A 22,456-nucleotide genomic window follows, 5' to 3' on the forward strand; every position below is an offset into this window, starting at 1 on the left:
GAGTGCATGTGTTCATGTCTAGTCTAGATTATTAATTTTATCATTTTATGAATTAGCTAAATTATCATTCTTTTGCAAGTAACATGCCATTTGGCAGATTTTACAATTTTTCTTTATTTTTGATGATATGAAGTTTTCTTACCTTATTTCTGTATGTCTTAGGATAGATTTAATTATTTATTCTTAATCCTTCTCAGTAGTTGGAGTGTTTTTTATTCCCAGAACTAATATTTTTTTTAATGATGGAAATTTCTCATTCTCAGTTTCAATTTTTCATGTATTATTTCTCTGGAATTTATTTCATTATACTTCTCACAAGTGCTGTAAAACATTTTGTAGTGCCTCTTATTCTGTTCTCACTGTGTTTTTTTTAAAGTTACTTTCTGATTAGTTTTAAATTTACAGAAAAAATTTGAAGATAGTACAGACAGCTCCCATACACTGCACACCTGGTTTCCCCTTTTATTAACATCTTACATTAGTATGGTAGTTTTGTTATAATTAATGAACCAATATCAATACTAACTAAAGTCAATATTTTATTCTTATTTCCTTTGCTTTTATATAGTGTCCCTTTTTTTCTTTTTTTTTTCTATCCCAGGATCTCATTCAGGATACATTATATTTAGTTGTCATATCTCTCAGGTTTCTATTGAGTTTGACAGCTTCTAAGTCTTCCATTGTTTTTATGACCTTGATAGTTTTGAGGAGTGCTGGTCAGGTATTTTTAGAATGTTCCTTAATTGGGAATTGTCTGATTTTTTCCCCCAGTGATTAGACAGGAGTTATGGGTTTTAGAGGGAGGATTACAGAAGTAAAGTGGCATTTCCATCAAATCATATCAAGGGCACATACTATCACCATGGCTTACTACTTTTGAATTTGACCTTGTTCAACTGGGTAATGTTTATCATATTTCTCCACTGTACTCATTGTCTTTTAACTACTTTTCTTGGTTATTCTCCTTTCATTCTTTTTTTTTTTATTACATAGTTACTAACTTTTCAAATGTCTCTGGCCTGGGACTTCAGTTTTTATTTTAGCAATTATATTTTTAAATGTCCAGGCTTATTATTTTTTTATTCATCTGCTCTTATTTAATTCCTTTATCTTTTTATTTTATTTCTTTTTATGGAAGTTAAATTTTCATTTATCTTTTTGAGCATTCTAAAATTACTTATTTACAAGTCTCCCACAGACCCTTATCTTTATTTAAAGATAAATTTAATCTGATGTTAATGGGACATTTTTTTTGCCTCATATTTCTCTTGCTATATTTCTATCTAAATCTGCCACTTCTTTATGTTTGGAGCAAAGGAGATTACATCAATGTATGCATTTACTGTGCTACTTTCATATGACTGAGTATTTTCTAATTATATTTCCTCTTCTTCCTCCTCCTGCTTGCCTCTATCTAATCCTTTATGCTTGATTGAAAAGAAAACTATTTCTCATAATGATTATTCTGAAATCCCACTTTGTTGTGAGATTGTTAATATTGCACACCCATTCACAGAACCAGTGGGTGGCTTAGTTTAATTTTTGGTAATGAATCTCTGTTTCTGAACTCTTGTCATGGGCATGTCTCTTGCTGTAAAGTATAGATCCAGGCAAGTATGCTCTTAGTAAGACAGTTCTCATCTTCTGTTTTGCATGGATTAAGTTCTGGGTTTATCTTAGATGCCATTACCACATAGGAGCAAAACTTCTCCATCATTCCATTAGGCCTATAGCTTTAGCCCTACTCCCAAATTTGTACTTCTCTTAAGTTTCAGGTTTGTTGAGATGTTTATCATGCCTTTAAATTTTCATTGTCTTTTTATTTAAATCTATGTTTGCTGTATGTTTAGAGCAGGGGGATTGCATCAACGTATGAATTTTCTGTACTATCTTCAGCTGACTATTTTTTTTAACTGGTTTCTCCTCCTCCTCCTCCTTTCTTTTAGGATTTGTTTTACTTCCAGGAGGTGGACTTGGCCAGCTTCTGGGAGGTATCATTGTTTCCACGTTACACATGTCTTGTAAAGCCCTTATGAGATTTATAATGGTTACATCTGTTATATCACTTATATTCTTTGGGTTTGTAATTTTTGTACACTGTGATCCAGTACCACTTGCTGGGATCAATGAAGATTATGACGGGTAAATATTATTTTGTATATTGGATTTTTACATTCGAATCAACAATGTATTTCTCAGTCAGTTAATAACTATCTAGTAACCCTATAAGTTTATACCATCTTGGAATTATTCAACATGTAAAATAAATATAATGCATACTTTCACCTTTCATATTAAGGGCAGAAATATCATGATGGTAGCTTGTGACATGGCTGCTTGTGCATAAAGCACTAAAGAAAAAAAGGCATTGAAATGATTCAGAACCAAGAAATAATATTCTGTATTAAAGTGGCTAACAACTAAAACAATACTGTCTATACGAAGCCTTACCTTGTGTTCCTGAATTGGTATATCTGCCTTTTTATAGACGTCAAAGAATAGAACTGAAGTACATCTGAAAGTATGTCTAAGTAATGTCTCCTTTAAGCTAAACATGCAAAAATTCAAAGAACTTGGCAGAGATTGATACTAAACACAGGGGAACAAAATTTGAATAGAAAACCTAAGGACTGCACAAGTAAAATAAGTAAAAAATAAGAGTTTCACTTCTGCCTACAATGGAGTAGCTTGTGGCAGATCAATGCTTCCACTGAGAACAACTATAAAAAACTGAATCAAGTTTAAAAAATTTGTCTCAAGGCATCAGAGGATTGTTTAGGCAAATAGAAATTCAAAGGCCGAAATTCTGGAATAAGGCAGACCCTTAAGAAGAGAAGGAACTTTTTGCAGTTGGACACTTTAGAGATATTTGCTAATTCTCGACATTGGCAAGAAGCTGAGAATTTTGGCAAGGGTCTGGGTAAAAAGCATCTAGTTAGATGACAAGAAATCAGCACACATTTGTGACAGATGCATCAACCTAAAGAGATAAAAATAGGGTTGGGCAGGATATCAGAGAGAAGAGAGAGATAGAAAAATGAGACAACACTGCTGGGTTTTCACTCAGGACATTTGTTGAACTATGAATGTAAGAGGCTGAAATCAAGCAGGAATCTTATAAAAAGTAGGAAAAGTCTAGCAGTACTGTGATACTCTGTAGATAAGAGTGAGTTTAGAATACCCTGGGGAGAGGAACTGTGATGAATACTACGTGTTCTCTGATATCTCTGTAAGGTTAAGATCTAAGAGTGAGGGCCTTCCAGAAGTACTGGAGCCTAGCCAGGAGTTAATTTGGTCCCTAATGGATTAATTTGGTCATCCAGCCCTCTAACTGGCAGCAGAAAAAAACAACACTCTAAAAAAAAGATAATACCAAAAATTATGAGACAAAACAGACAATAGGACAGACCACAGGGGATCCAGATATCATCATTATCAAAAAAGAGTGTTAAAGCAATATTGATATGAGAAATAATACAAATTACTATGAATTTCTCTTCAGAAACCATGGGTTCAGAAGAGAGTAAAACAATATCTTTAGAATCCTGAAAGACAAAAACAAACAAAACAAAACAAAAAACAACAAAACAAAATCAAAACTGTCGACTCATAAATCATTATCCAGTGAAAATATCCTTCAAGAATGAAAATGAAGTAAAGGTATTCTCAGGTGAAGGATAACTCATAAAATTGGTTATTAGCTCTAAAAGAAATTATTAAGTATTTTTTCAGTCTGAAGCAAAATAATCCTAGAGGAAAACTTGAAGGATAAAGGAAGAGTAAAAGAAGTGATAAATATACTAGTAAGTAGACTAATTTTTCATCTTAAGTTTAAAATATATATAACTATTGAAAGAGAAGTATAACATTGTCTGGTGTAGTTTTTCAAAGGTTGTAGATGTTATACATATGATAACTATAAAGGGGGAGAAGAAAAGGACCTCTGTGTTTATAAGACTTACACATTTTAAATATTGTGGTAAAATATCAACTCGAAGTATAAAAGTAAGTATATATCAATATAGTTTAGGTATCTATCTATATTTCTTGTCTTTGTATGGTCTGTACACTAAGATTGTTTTTATATTAGTAAGTGTCATGAAAAACAATAAAGAACAATAGGACTTACGGTTTCTACTCCAGTGTGTAAAGAGCTTGTAAGTCATCACTCCCATCCTCACATTAAGAAAAGGGTTGAACAAATAAAAAAATCAACAGCAGAGGGCAGACTGGGCAAACTGCTGCCACCGAAAGTGGAGAGATAGGCAAATAGAATGGTAGTTTACTGGGAGCAGAAGCCATTGGAACTGAATATTAAATGGCACTTGACTAATTGCTGGAGGTGCAACACGGAATAACTTGAGAGTTAAAATCTCCTGGGGACACAGTTGTAGGAGGATCCCACTCACTTTCATGACTAAACATCCAGATGCTCTACCAGGTGCTCACAGTGGAAACAGAGAAAAATTCTCTTGTGTTTTGGGCAGGAGGAGAGGGAAAACAACCATTTGAAATATGCTCAAGAGAAGTCCGCTGTCTGTAACAGAAGCCTACCCTGTCAGGAACTGCTTTACCAGAGTTTCCCCTGCCAAACTTTAAAAAGGAAGGCAATCAGACAAATCAACCCTTCTCTAACCTTCCTGTCTAACATAAGGGAAGGGAGAAAAAAAGCTAAGAAAACCTTCTGAAGGTCACAGCTTAGACACTCAGGTGCACGGGGGTGGAAAGAGACACAAAATCTAAGATTTAATTGTAAGATTATAGAATGATTTCCCTCAACAATATCTTACCACCACACGAATAGATATCCAGTGTTATAACAGCGAAGCACAGCTGAGAGAGCTGCAAGGCACACTCTATTTAATAACAAGATTCCAGGGAAACCCAAAGACAACCAGGAAGACAGAATGAGGATACCATGGGAAACTGAGGCCTCTGCCACCTCTAACTACAACAAACTGTAAACACAGCCTAACTCCGAGACAGATAAACATAAAAACCTAAAAGGTTTTTAAAAATTCTAAAAGGCCTATTTACCTCTGTTTTTGTTAACATGATACATGATGTCTGACTTTCAACAAACACATTACAAGCTATTCTAAGGGCAAGAAAACATGCAAACTGAAAAAACACAGCACGCATCAGACCCAGACTCAGATATGGCACAGGTTTGGGAATGATCAGACTGGGAATATAAAATAGCTATGATTAATATGCTAAGGGCTCTAATGGGAAAAAGTGGGCAACACAAAAGCAAAACTAGGTAATGTAAGAGAAATAGAAATTCTAAGAAAAAATCAGAAGTAAATTTCAAAAAGCAAAAACTATAAGTGAAATGAAGAATCCCTTTCATGGGTCCATCAGTAGACTGGAGAGAACAGAGGAAAGCATCAATGACTGTGAAGATATGTCAATAGAAACTTCTCAAACTGAAAAATACAGAGAAAAAGATGAAAAGAAAACGAACAGAATATCCAAGAACTGTGCAGCAATTACAAAGGTATAACAAATGTACAACACATACACCAGAAGAAGGACAGAGAGGAACAGAAGTGAGTAATAATGGCTGAGAATTTTCCAGAATTAACAAACACCAAACTACAGATCCAGGAAGCTCAGAGAACACCAAGAAGGAGCAAAAAAAAAAAAAAAAAAAAAAAAAAAAATTTACAATTAGGCATATTATATTCAACCTGTAGAATCAGGAAACAGTGACAAAATCCAGAAGAAACAAAACCTCACTGATAGAGGATTGAGGATTATTTATCTCAGACTTATCTTACAAACAAGAAGAGAATGGAATGAAATATTTAAAAGACTGAAAAAAACCATTAACCTGGAATGCTTTGTGCAATGAAAGTGTCCTTCAAAAATGTAGAAATGAAGATATTCTCAGATAAACAAAAAATATGGGAATTGTAAACCTGCTTTGCCAGAAATGTTTAAGGAACTTCTTCAGAAAAAAGAAAGATGGTATGAATCAGAAATTTGAGTCCACCTAAAGGAATGAAGAAACATGCTTTGCAAGTAACTTACTTTGCAAGAAATGTTTAAAGAAGTTCTTTGGAAAAAAGAAAAATGACATGAGTCAGAAATTAGAGTTTATATAAAGAATCAAAGAACACCAGAGAATGAGTAAATGAAGATATAATATTTCATTTTTATTTTTAATTGGTGTAATTGAGGACTTGTGTTCAAAATAATAATGGTGATACGATGTTAAGTCTATGGATATTTATAGTCTATGGATAGTGAAATCGATGACAGAAATCTTATAAAAGAGGAAGGAGGAATTGGGAATATTCTCTCATAAGGTACCTTCACTACCCATGAAGTGGTATGGTGTTATTTGAAAGTAGACTTAACTTGCTTGTATACTGGGAATTCTAGGGAAACTCCTAAAACATTTTTAAGAAATATAATTAATTGCTGGTGTGCCTGGGCAGCTCAGTCGACTGAGCATCTGACTTGATTTTGGCTCAGGTCATGATCGTGGGGTCCTAGGATTGAGCCTCCTGTCGGGCTCTGTGTTTGGCAGGCAGTCTACTTGAGGGTTCTCTCTCTCCCTCTGCTCCTCCCTCTCCTCATGCATATGTGCTCTCTCTCTCTCAAATAAATAAATCTTTAAAAATAAAAATAAAAAGTATAATTGCTATTCTAACAGATGAGAGAAAATAGAATCTCATAAAATAATTAAAACCAGAGTAGGCAAAAAAAAAAAAAAAAAAAAAGAGGGAAAGATGAAAGCAAGAAACAAAAATTGGTTGGCATGTAATTGTTCATAGTCATCTCTTATGATCTTTTGTATTTGTGTTGTGTCATTTGTGATGTCTCCTCTTTCTAATTTCATAAGTTTAAGTCCTGTTTTTTTTCTTGGCAAGTCTAGCTGAAAGTTTATCTATTTCATTTATCGTTTCAAAAAACCAGCTTTTGGTTTCATAGATATTTTTTATTGTTTTATTAGTCTTTACTTCATTTATTTCTGTTCTGATGTTTGTCATTTCCTTCCTTATACTAACTTTGGGCTTAGTTTGTTGTTTTCCTAGTTTCTTGAAGTGTAAAGTTAAGTTGTTTATTTGAGATCTTTCTTTTTTTCTAATGTAGGTTTTATCGCTGTGAACTTCCCTCAGAATTTCTTTTGCTGCATCCCATAGGTTTTGGTATGTTACATTTCTACTTTTATTTATCTCAAGGTATTTTTTAAATTTCTCTTTTGATTTCTTCTTTGATCCATTGGTTGTTCAGTAGCATGTTTTTAAATCTCCACATATTTGTGAATTTTCCAGTTTTCTTCTTGAAATTGATTTCTAGTTCCATACTATTGTTGAAAAAGAGGCTTGATAGGATTCTGCTCCCCTTAAATGTAATAAGACTTGTTTTGTGGCCTACTATATTATCTATTCCGGAGAATGTTCCATATGTTCTTGAGAAGAATATATATTCTCCTGCTGTGGATGCAATATTGTGTAAATGTTTGTAGGTCCATCTGATCCAATGTGTAGTTTTAAGTCCAGTGTTTCTTTACCGATTTTCTGTCTGGATGATCTATCCTAGTTGAAAGTAGGGTGTTTAAGTCCCCTACTATTATTGTATTGCTGTCTGTTTTTCCTTTTAGGTCTGCTAAAATTTGCTTTATATATTTAGATTTTCCTCTGTTGGATAAATAAATATTTGCAAATGTTATATTCTCTTACTGCATTGATTCTTTTTCATTATAAAATGATATTTGTCTCTTATTACAGTTTTTGGTCTACCCCAGCTTTCTTTTGGCTTCCAGTTGCATGGAATCTTTTTTCATCTCTTTACTTTCAGTCTGTGTGTGTCCTTACGTCTGAAGTGAGTCCCTTGTAGGCAGTATATATATCGGCTTTGTTTTGTTTTATCCATTCAGTCATTCTATGTCTTTTGATTGCAGAATTTCATCCATTACATTTAAAGTAATTTAAAGTAAGGTAAAGTAAAATAAAAAGATAGGTATGACTTATTGCCATTTTGTTAATTGTTTTCTGGCTGTCTTGTATACAGTTCCTGTTTCCTTTTGTCTTCTCTTGCTGTCCTTCTTGTGGTTTGATGATTTTCTGCAGTGGTATGCTCAGATTCCTTTCTCTCTATCTCTTGTGTGTCTACTATAGGTTTTTGGTTTCTGGTTACCAGGAGGTTTACATAAAATATATTTTTAATGATCATTGTTAAGCTGATAACAGCTTAACCTTGAACACATACTAAAGCTCTAATTTTTTACTCTCACCCTACATTTTATGTTTTTTTTTTTTTTAATATTTTATTTATTTGACAGAGAGAGACACAGCAAGAGAGGGAACACAAGCAGGGGGAGTGGGAGAGGGAGAAGCAGGCTTCCCGCGGAGCAGGGAGCCCGATGTGGGGCTCGATCCCAGGACCCTGGGATCATGACCTGAGCCGAAGGTAGATGCTTAACGACTGAGCCACCCAGGCGCCCCCATTTTATGTTTTGATGTCACAATTTACGTCTTTTTACCCTTTGTATCCATTAACAAATTCTTATAGCTATATTTATTTTTAATAACTATATTAACCAGATAAACCTTATCTATAACTATAACCTTACCTATAATTATAATTAGATGAAACCTATCATTCAGCCAAGCTTGGGCTCTTGGTTGTCTCTCAAATTTTTGTGATTGTCCAAACTACCTTCTTTGTTCTTAGTGGGTCCTATTGAAAATGTGCTAGATCTCTCAGTGTCCCAAAGGGGAGAATAACAGTCAATATCTAGATTTAGGCTGATTGGAAGCTAGACCCTCAGGCAGTAGGTAAGAAAGAGGTGGTTTGGACTCTTCCAGGGAGAAACTGGGAGTTGTGCTTTTTTTTTTTTTTTTTTTGCCTGTTCCCTCTTTGCTGGAGTTGAGTGTATAGCTGCAGGAGGGTACTCCTGTGCACATTAATGACTGCTTTTTTGTCTGCTATGGTCCTGTGGGACTCATCAGTGCAAGACCTTTTGGCTATGAGAGCCATACAATCCTGAGACCCATCCTTTGGGTGGCAGCCACAAAAAATGGGGATGCCAGCATACGTACAAGCTGCTTCTAGGGAGACATTGGCAATTTGTAGTGAGCTGAAATGAGAAGGCAAAGGTGACGTCTAATGGTTTCCCTGATCTCTGGGGAGGATTGCAGTCAACCCCTACATGCCTTCTAAATTATAGACCTGACCCTCAGACAGCTGGTTTTTAAAAATATTCAAATACGCCTCTTTCAGGGAAAATGGGAAAGATGGGTGTTTTTCGCTTGCTCCCTCTGCACTGAGCCCTGTGGGAATAGCTGGTTAGAACTGTTTCTTTGTTTGGTACAGTACTATAGAACTCTGCAAGCCCTGTTGGTTATCAGAGTCAGGCCATCAAGGGGCTCTTTCACTGGGAGGATTGTGATCAGTCCCTGGATACAGGTTAAACTAGAAGCCTGATCCTCAGGTAGTGACTTTTAAATTATGCAGATAGGCCTCTTTCAGGCAAAGATAGAGATGAGCATTTTTTGCCTTCTCTTTCTGTGCTGAGCCCTGGGGAGATAGCCATGGTGAATCTGCAGAGCCCATTAAAGGTTTCTTCTTTGCCACAATCTCATGGATCTGTGGATGCAAGCCCCATTGATTTTTGGAGCTAAGTGTTTTGGGTGCCTACAACTCAGGTGTGAGTCTTAAAATTTGGCACACTAGATGTGGGGTCCATACTCTTCACTACTTAGGGAGAAGTTGCTAGTTGGGAGGTCCTTCCTGATTATCAGGCACTGTGCCTGGGGTAGAGTTTATGGTAAAAGTGTGTCTCAGGTTTTCCTACCTGTTTCAGTGTGGGTGATAGAATTTTCTCACTTTCCCAATGGATAGGAGGTATTCAGCTAGTTTTTGGATTTCTTTCAGGGGGAATTTCTCTGTGTGGCTGTAGATTTGGTGTCCTTGGGAGGAGGTCAGTTCTGGAGACCCCTATGTCATCATCTTGGACTGTAGCCAAGATAATCTTTTCAACAAATGGTGCTAGAAAAACTGAACATGCACATGCAAAAAAAAAAAAAAAAAAAAGCACGGAAAAAATCTAGAGACAGAACTGACTTACACGCTTCACAAAGATTAAATCAAAATTAACTCAAAATGGATTATAGACCTAAATATAAAACACAAAACTATAAAACTTCTGGAAGATAACATAGGATAAAATCTAGATAACTTTGGGTTTTGTGATGACATTTGGTGACACAACACCAAAAAAAGAAGTATGAAAGAAAAAAATGATAGGTTAAATATCACTAAAATTAAAACCTTTCTCTGTGAAAGACACTGTTAATAGAATTAAAAGACAATGCACAAATTGGGAGAAAAATAACGTATTTGATACAAGACATATCCAAAATATTTAAAGAACTCTTAAAACTCATCAATTTACAGAGAAACAACCCAATTAAAAATGGCCAAAAGGTCTGAACATTCACCTCACTAAGGAAGATGTACAGACGCTGATAAGCATATGAAAATATGTTTGGTATTATAGCCATCAAGGAGTTGCAACTTAAAACAACAATTAGATACCACTACACATCTATTGAAATGGCTGAAATCCAAAAAAACTGACAAAACCAAATGCTAGCGAGGATGTGGAGTAAAAAAGACTCACATTTGCTGCCACTGGTAATATAAAATGGTAAGTCACTTTGGCAGTTTGGCAGTTTCTTGCATAGCTAAACATAGTTTTGCCATACAATTCAGCAATTGTGCTTTCAGGTATTTACCCAAATGAATTGAAAACTTACGTTCACACAAAAACCTGTCAGTGAATGTTGGTAGCACCTTCATTCATAATCACTAAAATTGGAAACAATCAACATACCTTTCAGTAGGTGAATAGATAAACTGTAGCACACCATACATGGAATATTATTCAGTGATAAAATGAGCTATCAATTCACAAAAAGACATGGAAGAACCTTATATGTATATATTGCTAAGTGAAAGAAGGCAGTATGGAGGCTACATATTATATGATTCCAACTATAAGACATTCTGGAAAAGGCAAAATTATTGGCAAAATTGCATATTTGATCTGGGCTTTTAAAAATATCTTCTAGGGGTGCCTGGGTGGCTCAGTCAGTTAGGCATCTGCCTTTGGCTCAGGTCACGATTCCAGAGTCCTGGGATCCAGCCCTGCATTAGGCTCCCTGCTCAGTGGGGAGCCTCTTCTCCCTCTCCCACTCCCCCTGCTTGTGCTCTCGCTGTCAAATAAATTAAATCTTAAAAAACACTTCTACTTGACCTTTTGAACATATGGAATACCAATGTAATAACTGATATAAGTTCAATTGTAAAAAATGTACCACACTAAGGCAACTTACTAATAATAGCTGAAACTGTGTAGAAGGAGAAAGAGGTATATATGGAAACTCTGTGTATGCTCAATTATTCTGTAGACCTAAATTTGTTCAAAAATATAGTTTATAAATCAGAATATAATAATTTAAAATGATTTTGAACTGTAGGTACTTTTTAAAATGATTAATAATATAAAGTAAGACCCTTTGGCTTCATTCTAAATTTATATTTGGAAATTGTTCTGGGCTTTCACTTCCAGCCAAGATGGGATAACAGATTTCTTCTCCTACCAAAACAACCAAAAATTTGACAAAAATTGAAACAGTGGTTTTCAAGACATTGGAATCAGTCATTGAAGGACAGTGGTACATGACATGAGAAGCATTCAAGGTGAGCCCTGCAATTCCTCCAGCTTACTGCCTTAGTAGAGTTTTAAGGTCGTAGCACAGGGAATGGGAATGAGACAGATTCTGGCTGATTCCCTGAGCTGAGGGTTCAGAGAGACCAATAAACTAGGGTTCACAGGATTGTGTACTAGAGGACATATCTGCAGAAGACCCCTTTAAGAATCCAGCGAAGTAGTAACTAGGATATGTGTGAAGAAAGTTATTGAGTCTAAGTCCACCAAAAGAATTAGAATTACAGTGTACACCACTCATACAGGATTGGGAATAATACCTTTTCTCATCAGTCAAACTATGAAACCTCAAAAATCATAATATGTAAACAGAAGGATCTTGTCTCAGCAGCAGGTAATAATTAATTCTAAACTGAGTACTACTCTGGCTCTTCCTATCAAATCTGCCTATCAACTAAGAAAGATAAAAGTGTTTCTGAGTAAATTAGCTGCATTTCAGAATAAAGCTTAAAAATATTCACAAAAATACAAAAATATTCAACATCTAATATTGAAATTTACAAGGTCCAATATCCAGTAAAATGTTACAAGGAATTCAAAGAAGCAGAAAAATACAACCCATAAAATAAGAAGCTAAATCAGTTGATTAAAACTGACCCATAACTGACACAGATGTTAATATTATCAGAGTTTACACAGTTATTATATTAGTATTCCATATGTTCAAAAAGTTAAGTAAAAGATATATTTTTTTAAAGATTTTATTTATTTATTTGACAGACAGAGACACAGCGAGAGAGGGAACACAAGCAGGGGGAGTGGGAGAGGGAGAAGCAGGCTTCCTGCAGAGCAGGGAGCCTGATGCGGGGCTCGATCCCAGGACCCTGGGATCATCACCTGAGCCAAAGGCTGATGCTTAATGACTGAGCCACCCAGGCACACAGTAAAAGATATTTTTAAAAACCCAAGTTGAGCATATAGCAATGAAAAACCAGGAAGATTGAGGAAAATACTATGTTTGAGATTAATGACAGATTAAACATTGCAGAAGATTAAATAAACTGGAAATTCATAACAATAAACATCCAATGGAAAACAGAGAAAAAACAATGAACAAAAATGAAGGATCAATGAGTTGGACAACTTCAGGTGGTCAACCATTTGTATAGTTGGAGTCTCCAAAGGAGGGGCCTTGGGGAAAGAAAAATAGTTGAAGAAATTGTGTTCAGGTTTTAAAAATTTCATGTAAGCTGTAAACCTACAGACCTAGGAAACCAAGAACAAGAAACATGAAGAAAATTACACCATGCTACATAATAATCAAATTGCTCAAAATAAGTTTAAAGAAAAAAAATCTTAAAAGCAGTGAGGAGTGGGAAAAATACATTATATACAAATGACCAAAGATAAGAGTAACAGAGAGTTGTGGAAAGGGAGGTGGGTGGGGGGATGGGGTAACTGGGTGATGGGCATTAAAGAAGGCACATGATATGATGAGCACTGGGTGATATACTCAACTAATGAATAATTGAACATTATATAAAAAACTAATGATGTACTATACCTTGGCTAATTGAATTTAAATTAAAAAAAGAATGCAGATAAGAAGACAGTAGGATAATATTTTAGAAGTACTAAAATAAAGAAGTCAACTAATCATTCTGTACCAAGTCAGAATGTCTATAAAAAATGAAGGAGAAATAATTTTACACATAAAAAATGTAAATAATATTTGAACAACAGACTTACACTACATGAAATGTTTAAAAAAGTCTTTCTGGCTGAAATAAAATGATACCAGGTAAGAATATGAACTACACAAAGCAAAGAAGAGCAAAGGAAATGGTAATTTATAGGTATTTTTTCTTATTTAAATCTTTTTTAAAATAATTGTTTAAAACAGATAAACATAATATGGGTTTACTTGAAGTGCCATATATCACATGTTGGTAGACTGTGTTAAGTTAAAGATGTATAATATAAACTCTGAAGCACCATAAACTAACAGAGTCACAGCTAATAAGCCAAATTGACATATGAATTAAAATAGAATTTTATAAAAACATTTGTTTAATCTCGAATTAGGCAAAAAAAGAAAAAAGAGAACAAAGAAAAGATAAAAAGGAAAATGAACAGAAAGGATAGATTCAAACCTAATTATAGTAGTAATTGCATATAATGTCAATGAAAAGGCAGAAAATTTCCAATTTGATTTTTTAAAAAAAGCAAGACCCAACTATATATGTTGTGTAAAAGAAGTGTGCTTCAAATATGGACAAAAGTGGATTATGAGTAAAAGGATGGGGAAGGATGTATCATATTAACAGTAATCTAAAGAAAGCCGGAGTATGATAGTAGACCAAGTAGATTTGTGAGCAAATATTAGCAGGAATAAAGAAGGTGATTATGTAATGATAGAGTGGTCAATTCATCAAGAATTCAAACAATTCTTAATGTTTATGAGTCTAATCAAAGAGCTTTAAAATATGTGAAGCAAAAACTTAGACACTACAAGTAGAAATATAGAAATCCACAAATATAGTCAGATATTTTGATACTTTTCTCTTAATAATAGAAGTAGGCAAAAAAACTCAGGATACAAAAGATTTGAATAACATTAACAGCCAACTTGACATGATTGACATTTGTAGAACATTTCACCTATCAAAGAATTCACATTCTTTTTAAAAGCACAGGAAACCCAAAGTAAACCATATTCTGTAAAGCAAGTCTCAGTAAATTTAAAGGATTAAGTCATATAATGGAATTAAATTTCCTGGCCATTATGAAATTAAATTAGAACTACATTAATTAAAAAAAAGATTTCTGAAAAAGCCCCAAACATTTGGAAACTGAATAACAAATTTCTAAATAACTTGTGTTCAAATGATTTCTTCAGAAGAAAAATTGTAAAGTATTTTGAAGTGAATGAAAATGAAAACACAAGTAACAAAACTTATGGAATATCGCTAAGATAGTACTTAAGGGAAAATGTATATAGCCTAATTAGAAAAGAAAAAAGTCTCAAACCAATGACACTTGCCTCTACCTTAATAAACTAGAAACATCAAAGCATATTGATCCCAAAGTAAGTACAAGAATGGAAACGATTGAGATTAAAACAGAAATCAATGAAGTAGAAATGAGAAAAACAATGGAGGAAGTATAATCAGGTCAAATTTTGAGGAGATTGATAAAATTGCTAAACCTCTAGACAGAGAAAACTACCAGTATCAAGAGTTAGAGTTTTGATGTGATGTTTTTATAGATTCCACCAATATTAAAAGGATAGTAAGGTAATGTTATAAACAACTTTATGCCCATAAATCTGACAGCTTCCATGAAATGGGTAAATCCTTCAAAAGACACAAACTCATTTAAGAAAAAAAAAATATGTGTCTAGTAATTAAATCAAATTTGTACTTAAATATTTTCTGAAAAAGAAAATCCCGGGCCCAAATGGTTTTACTGGAGAACTAAACCAAATATTTAAACAATATCTGACTTTATACAAATTCCTCCAGAAAATTGAAAAAGAGTGTATACTTTCCAACTTATTCTATGAAACTTGCATTATCCTTATATCAAAACTGGACAAAAGACGTTGTAAGAAAAGAAAACTATAGACCTATTTTTCTCATGAACATAGATTCAAAAACTATTAACAAAATTCTGGCGAATTGAACCGAATAGTATATTAAAAGGGAAATAAATTATGATCAAGCAAGATTTATCAAAGGAATGCAAGGTTGCTTTAACATTTGAAAGTCAATCGATATAATCCACATATTAATAAACTAAAAATGAAAAAAACCATAATCACAGTAGATGCCAAAAAGCTCCATGATAAAGTGCAATATCTATTCCTCATAAACTAGGAAACTAGGAATAGAAGGGAACTATGAAAATATACAGCTAACACTATACTTAGTGATTATTATGGAATGAATGTGTTTACCCTCCTACTAAATTCATATGTTGAAGCCTTAATGTCCAATGTGATAGTGTTAGGAGGTGGAGCCTTAAGGAGATCATTAGGTTTAGATAAGGTCCTGAGGGTAGACCACCATCCCCCTGATGATGGAGATTAGTGTCCTTATAAGAAGGGGAATAAACCAAAGACTTCCCTCAAATTGCCATGTGAGGATACACTGAGAAGGTGATGGTCTGTAATCTGGGAAGGGAACACACCAGACACTGTGTGAAATAAATATTTGTTGTTTAAGCTATGATATTTTGTTACAGGAGTCTGAGCAGACTAAGACAATGATGACACATTGAATGACCAGGGGTATAATAAAGATAACTACTTTCAGTACTTCTATATTAACATCATTGTGGATGTTCTAGCTGTTACAATACTGTAAGAAAAAGAAAGAAAAAGCATCCTGATAAGAAAAGTAGAAGTAAAATTGTGTTTATTTGAGGGTGACACAATTGTCTATACAGAAAATCCAAAACCCACTATAATTTAAAAAATGAGTTTAGGGGCGCCTGCATGGCTCAGTGGGTTAAGCGTCTGCCTTAGGCTTGGGTCATGATCCCATGGTCCTGGGATCGAGCCCTGCATCTGGCTCAGCGGGGAGCCTGCTTCTCCTCTCCCTCTGTCGTCCCCCTGCTTGTGCTCTCTCTTGCTCTCTCTCTCTGTCAAAAAAAAAAAAAAAAAAAAATCTTAAAAAAAATGAGTTTAGCAAGTTTGTAGGACACAAGATCAACATGCAGGAATTTACAGTATTTTTACATACAACCTACAAATAAGCAGAAATTAGTGTCAAAAATAACACTGTTAACAGTATTAAGAAAAAAGAAATACTGCAGAAGAAAAGATCATTATACAAGAAAATATGGTGTTTTTATATACTACCTACAAACAACTAGAAATTGATAATACAAAAATGCCATTAGCAGTAGTATCAAGAAGAAGAAATACTTAAGGGTAATATAATATAAGATGTGAAAGCCCCATTCATAATTACTACAAAATATTCCTGTACTAAATTAAAGACCTAAATTTTAAAATAGAGAGATATCCCGTGTTCATGGGTTGGAAGACTCAATATATTAAGAAGTTAATCCTCCCCACATTGATGTATGTATTCAGTACGATCACAATCAAAATCCCAACAAGCTTTCTTTTTTAAAAAGATACTATACAAATAACTTAAATTCATATGATATACAAAGGACCTAGAAAAGTCAAAAACAATTCTGATGAAGATGTAGAGTAAAAGTGGAGGACCAACACTATTTGATTTCAAGAGTTATTAGCTAATGTAATAAAGAAAATAACATTGGTGTAAATACAGACAAATATATCAGTGTAAAGAATAGAGAGTCCAGAAATAGGCCCACATATAAATGGATAATTTATTTTTGATAGGATGCATGGGCAATTTAGTGAAGAACATATAGTCATTTTAACAAATGATGATGGAGCAAATAGACATCTATATGTAGGCAAATGAACTTTGGTCCATATCATGTAGCGCATAAAATAGTTAAAATGGATTGTAGATGTGAATATAAAATATAAAGTACCAAGAATATAGGAAAATATTTTGTAAACTTGGATTCAGCAAAGTTTTCTTAGATAATGGCACTAAATACATTATCCATCAAGAAATACATTGACTAATTGGTCTACATCAAAATAAAATATTTCTGCTCTTTGAAAGACCCTGTTAAGGGAATGAAAAAACAAGCCATAGATTGTGAGAAGATGTTTGAAAATCATATATCTGATGAAGGATTTGTTTCCAGAATATATAAAGAACTTTCAATGCTTAATAATAAGAAAATAATCAATAAAAATGGGCAAAAGATTTGAACAGACGTTTAACCAAATATATACAGATGAGAAATAAGCATATGGAAAGATGACCAACATCATTAGCCATCAGGGAAGCGAATATTAAAAGCCACAATATGAAACTACTATATCCTTGTTAGAATGACTAAAATTAAAAAACGGGGTGCCTGGGTGGCTCAGTTTGTTAGGCATCTGCCTTTGGTTCAGGTCATGATCCCGGGGTCCTGAGATCGAGCCCCACATCCCTGAGCAGGGAGCCTGCTTCTCCCTCTGCACCTCACCCCACTTGTTCTCTCAATCTTTCTCTCTCTCAAATGAATAAATAAAAAATTTAAAAAAAAGATTGATTATACTAAGTGTTGGTGAGGAATGTAGAAAGCAACTGAAACTCTTATACACTGCTGATGGTAATATAGAATAGCACAACCAAATTGGAAAAGTGACAGTTTCTCAAAAAGTTACATGAACACCTACTGTATGATCCTACTCCTTAGTATTTACCCAAGAGACATGAAGACATACAACATACAACATACAAAGACCATATAAAGAATAACTGCATGAAAGAAGCCAGACAAAGAAGTGTACATACTGTATGATTCCATTTCTAAGATGCTATAAAATTCAAATTAATGAATAATGGCAGAAAATACATTAGCAGATGCCAGGGGACAGAGGTATTACAAAGGGACACAAGGAAATTTTGGGGGTGATGATTATGTTTGTTAACAAGATTGTGGTGATGGTGGTGATGATTTCACAAGTGTATACATATATAAAAAAATTCAAGTTGTATACTTTATTATATATATGAGTATACTTCAATAAACCTCTTAAAAAGAAATTATATTTCAATAATCATATTTTTATGGATTTCATTGATATTCTGATATATACATTAATAAGAATAATACTGTGGTATAATTACATAAAATCTCTTTTTTTACAGAACAGGACAGTTGGGAAACCTGACAGCTCCTTGCAATTCTCACTGTAGATGCTCATCTTCATTTTATTTTGCTATCTGTGGAAGAGATAATACTGGATATTTTTCTCCTTGCTTTGCAGGCTGTACACAATCCAAAACATTAAATGGTCACCAGGTAATTATATTTTTATTATGCTTCTCCCTCTCTAATAAGATGTTCAGTTTGTAGTTGATATTTACATTTTACTCCTAGCTCTCTATAAAAGCTTTTTTACCCATAATTTTTTTTTAAACAGGAAAAGAATATTTGCTTTAGGTGGCCATAATGCAAAGGGCTTATGGGAATTGGTGGTGGAAAAAATACTTCTATATTAAAACATGCCTTAATAAGTAAGAAAATTATGAAAGAAAAAAACTCACAGGTAAAGAAAAACATAATAAAAGTAGTAGATTAATCAGTTATAAAACAATGATGGAGATTAAAGCGCAAAAGCAGTAAAATCAATTATATCTATAAAATCAGTCAAGGTATTTACAAAAGGATGCAAAATATAATACATAAAATGGGGGGGAGAAAAATGTAGTGCTTTTAGAATGGTTTAAAACTTAAGTATCTATCAACTTAACATTGATGGCTATATGCGTAGAATGTTATAGATGAACCTAATGGTAACCACAAATCAAAAACCTAAAATAGATATGCCAAAAATGAAGAGAAAGGAATTCAAGGATATCACTAAAGATAGCCATCAAACCACAAGGGAATGAGTGCAAGAGAAGAAAGGAATGGAGAACTACAAAAACAACCATTAAAAAAAAGTAACAAAATGACAGTAAGTAACAAAAGGCATACCTATCTATAACTACTTTAACTATAAATAGACCACATGCCAAATGAAAGACATAGGATGACTGAGTGGATAAAAAAGCAAGACCCATCCATATGCAGCCCTCAAGAGACTCACTTCAGACCTAGAGACATATGCAGAATGAAAGTGAAGGGATAGAAAAACATTTATCATGAAAATGGAAGAGAAAAGAAAGCTAGGTAGCAAGACTTATATCAGACAAAATATACTTTAAAACAAAGACTGTAGCAAGGGACAAAGAAGGACACTTCATAATGATAAAGAGAACAATCCAACAAGAACATAAAACAATTGTAAATATTTATGCATTCAATATGGAAGAACCCAAATACATAAAGCAACTATTAAGACATAAAGGAAGAAATCAATAGTAATACCATAACAGTAGGGGACTTTTATACTTACATCAATGGACAGATCAGACAAAAAAATCAACAAAGGAAACAGGGGCTTTGAATGACACATTGGAACAGATGGATCTAACAGATATATTCAGAACATTCCATCATAAAACAGAGGAATGCACATTCTTTTCAAGTGCACATGGAACCTTCTCCAGAATAAATCACATTGTAGGCCACAAAACAAGTCTCAACAAATTAAAAAAAGATTGAAATCATATCATGCATTTTTTTTTCTGACCAAAATGGTATGAAACTAGAAACCAATCATAAGAAAAAATCTGGAAAGAACACACATACATGGAGATTAAATAATATGCTACTGAACAATAAATGAGTCAACCAAGAAATCAAAGCGGAAATAAAAAGATTACATGGAGAGAAATGAAAATAAAGATCTGAAATCTTTGGGATGCAGCAAAAACTGTTCTAAGAGGAAAGATCATAGCAATATAGGCCTACCTCAAGAAGCAAGAAAAATCTCAAATAAACAACCTAACCTTACACCTAAAGGAGCTAGAAAAAGAAGAACAAAACCCAAAGTCAGTAGAAGAAAGCAAACAATAAGGGTTAGAAATAAATAGAAACTAAAGAAACAATAGAACAGATTAATGAAACCAGGAGCTGTTTTTTGGAAAAGATCAAGGAAATTGATAAACCTTTATCCAGAGTCACCAGAGAGAGAGAGAGAGAGAGAGGACTCAAATAAATAAAATCAGAAATTAAACAAAAGAAATAACAACTGACATCATAGAAATTGTAAGAAATTGTACACCACAAAGGATTATAAGAGAATATTATAGAAAATATATGCCAACAAATTGTATAACCTAGAATAAATGGATAAATTACTAGGAAGATATTACCTCCGAAAACTGAATCAGGAAGAAATAGAACATTTGAACAGACAAATTACTGGCAATACAATTGAATCCATAATTATATAGAGAAAAAACTGATGGTTACTAGAGGAGAGGTGGGCAGGGGGATGGGTTGAGTGGGTGATGGGGATTAGGAAGGGCACTTGTGATGAGCACTGAGTGTTATATGTAAGTGTTGCCTCACTAAATTCAACACATGAAACTAATACTACACTGTATGTTAACCAACTAGAATTTAAATGAAAACTAGGGAAAAAAAAGAACTCCCCCCCCCCCAAAAAAAAAGTCCAGGACTAAATGGCTCCACAGGTGAGTTCTACTAAACATTTACAGAAGAGTGAATGCCTATTCTTAAAATTTTCAAAAAATAGAAGAGGAAAGAAAACTTCCAAATTCATTCAATGTGGCCAGTATTACCCTGAACCAAAACCAGATAAAAATACTACAAAAAAAGAGAACTACTGGCCAATATCTCTGATGAACATAGAGACAAAAATCCTGAACAAAATATTGGCAAATTGAAAGCAACAAAATATTACAAAAGTCATTCACCACAATCAAGTGGGATTTATTGCTGGATTGCAAAGGTGATTCAATATTCACAATTCAATCAGTGTAATACATTACATCAATAAGAGAAAGGATTAAAACCATATGATCTTCCCAATAGATGCAGAAAAGCATTTGACAAAGTACAACATCCATTCATGATAAAAACCCTCAATGGAGTAGGTTTAGAGCGAACATAACTCAATATAATGAAGGCCATATATGAAAAACCCACACCTAACACCATATTCAGTGGTGAAAAACTAAGAGCTTTTCCCCTAAGATCAGGAACAAGACAAAGATGTCCACTTTCACCACTTTTATTCAACACAGTATTGGAAGTCTCAGCCACAACAATCAGACAAGAAAAGAAAAGTCACTCAAATTTGGTAAGGGAGAAGTAAAATTTTCACTATGTTCAGATGATGTGAAACTACATATAGAAAATCCTCAAGACTACACCCGGAAAATTCACTGATAAATGAATTCAGTAAAGTCACAGGACACAAAATTAACATACAGAAGTCTGTTGCATTTCTATACACTAATAATGAAGTAGAAAGAGAAGTTAAGAAAACAATCCCATTTATAATTGCACTAAAAAGAATACCTGCTAATAAACTTAACCAAAAAGGTAAAAGACCTATACTCTGAAAACTATAAAACATTGATAACAACAATTGAAGACAATACAAATGGAAAGGTATTTCTGCTCATGGTTTGGAATAACCAATATTTTTTAAATGTCCATACTAGCCAAAGAAATCTACAGATTTAATGCAATCCTTACCAAAATGCCAACAGCACTTTCCATAGAACTAGAACAAATAATACTAAAATTTGTATGGAATTGCAAAAGACCCCAAATAGCCAAGGCAATTTTGAAAAAGAAGAACAAAACACAATCCCAGATTTCAAGATATAGTACAAAGCTGTAGTCATAAAAACAGTGTGCTGCTTGCACAAAAATGGACAAATAGATCAATGGAAGAGAACAGAATCCAGAAATATACCCACACCTTTATGGTCAGTTAATCTATGACAAAGGAGGCAAGAATATGCAGTGGGAAGAAGCTGATCTCATCAATAAATGGTGTTGAGAAAACTGGACAACTCTATGCAAAAGAATGAAACTGGACCACTTTTTAACACCATACACAAAAGTAAACTAAAATGGATTAAATGTGAGACCTGAAACTATAAAATTCCTAGAAGAAAACATAGACAGTAATTTCTTTGACATCATGTATAGAAATCAGCCATTTTTATAGATATGTTTCCTCTGGCAAGGGAAGCAAAGGAAAATTAAACTATTGGGACCACATCAAAA

At 33.7% G+C, this 22,456-nt stretch overlaps 1 protein-coding gene across 1 annotated transcript in view; it reads left to right on the forward strand.

The window, feature by feature from the left end:
- The window catches only part of SLCO6A1 (solute carrier organic anion transporter family member 6A1), a 96,514-nt gene that overhangs the window by 36,908 nt on the left and 37,150 nt on the right, over window positions 1-22,456 (forward strand). Inside the window, exons 9-10 of the mRNA XM_032403546.1 lie at window positions 1,947-2,142; window positions 18,448-18,601. Coding sequence (XP_032259437.1) covers window positions 1,947-2,142; window positions 18,448-18,601 — 350 coding nt within the window. The remainder of the gene's footprint in view (window positions 1-1,946; window positions 2,143-18,447; window positions 18,602-22,456) is intronic.

The sequence above is a fragment of the Phoca vitulina genome, unplaced genomic scaffold (assembly GCF_004348235.1).
Source record: "Phoca vitulina isolate PV1807 unplaced genomic scaffold, GSC_HSeal_1.0 scaffold6, whole genome shotgun sequence".
NCBI lineage: Eukaryota > Metazoa > Chordata > Mammalia > Carnivora > Phocidae > Phoca > Phoca vitulina.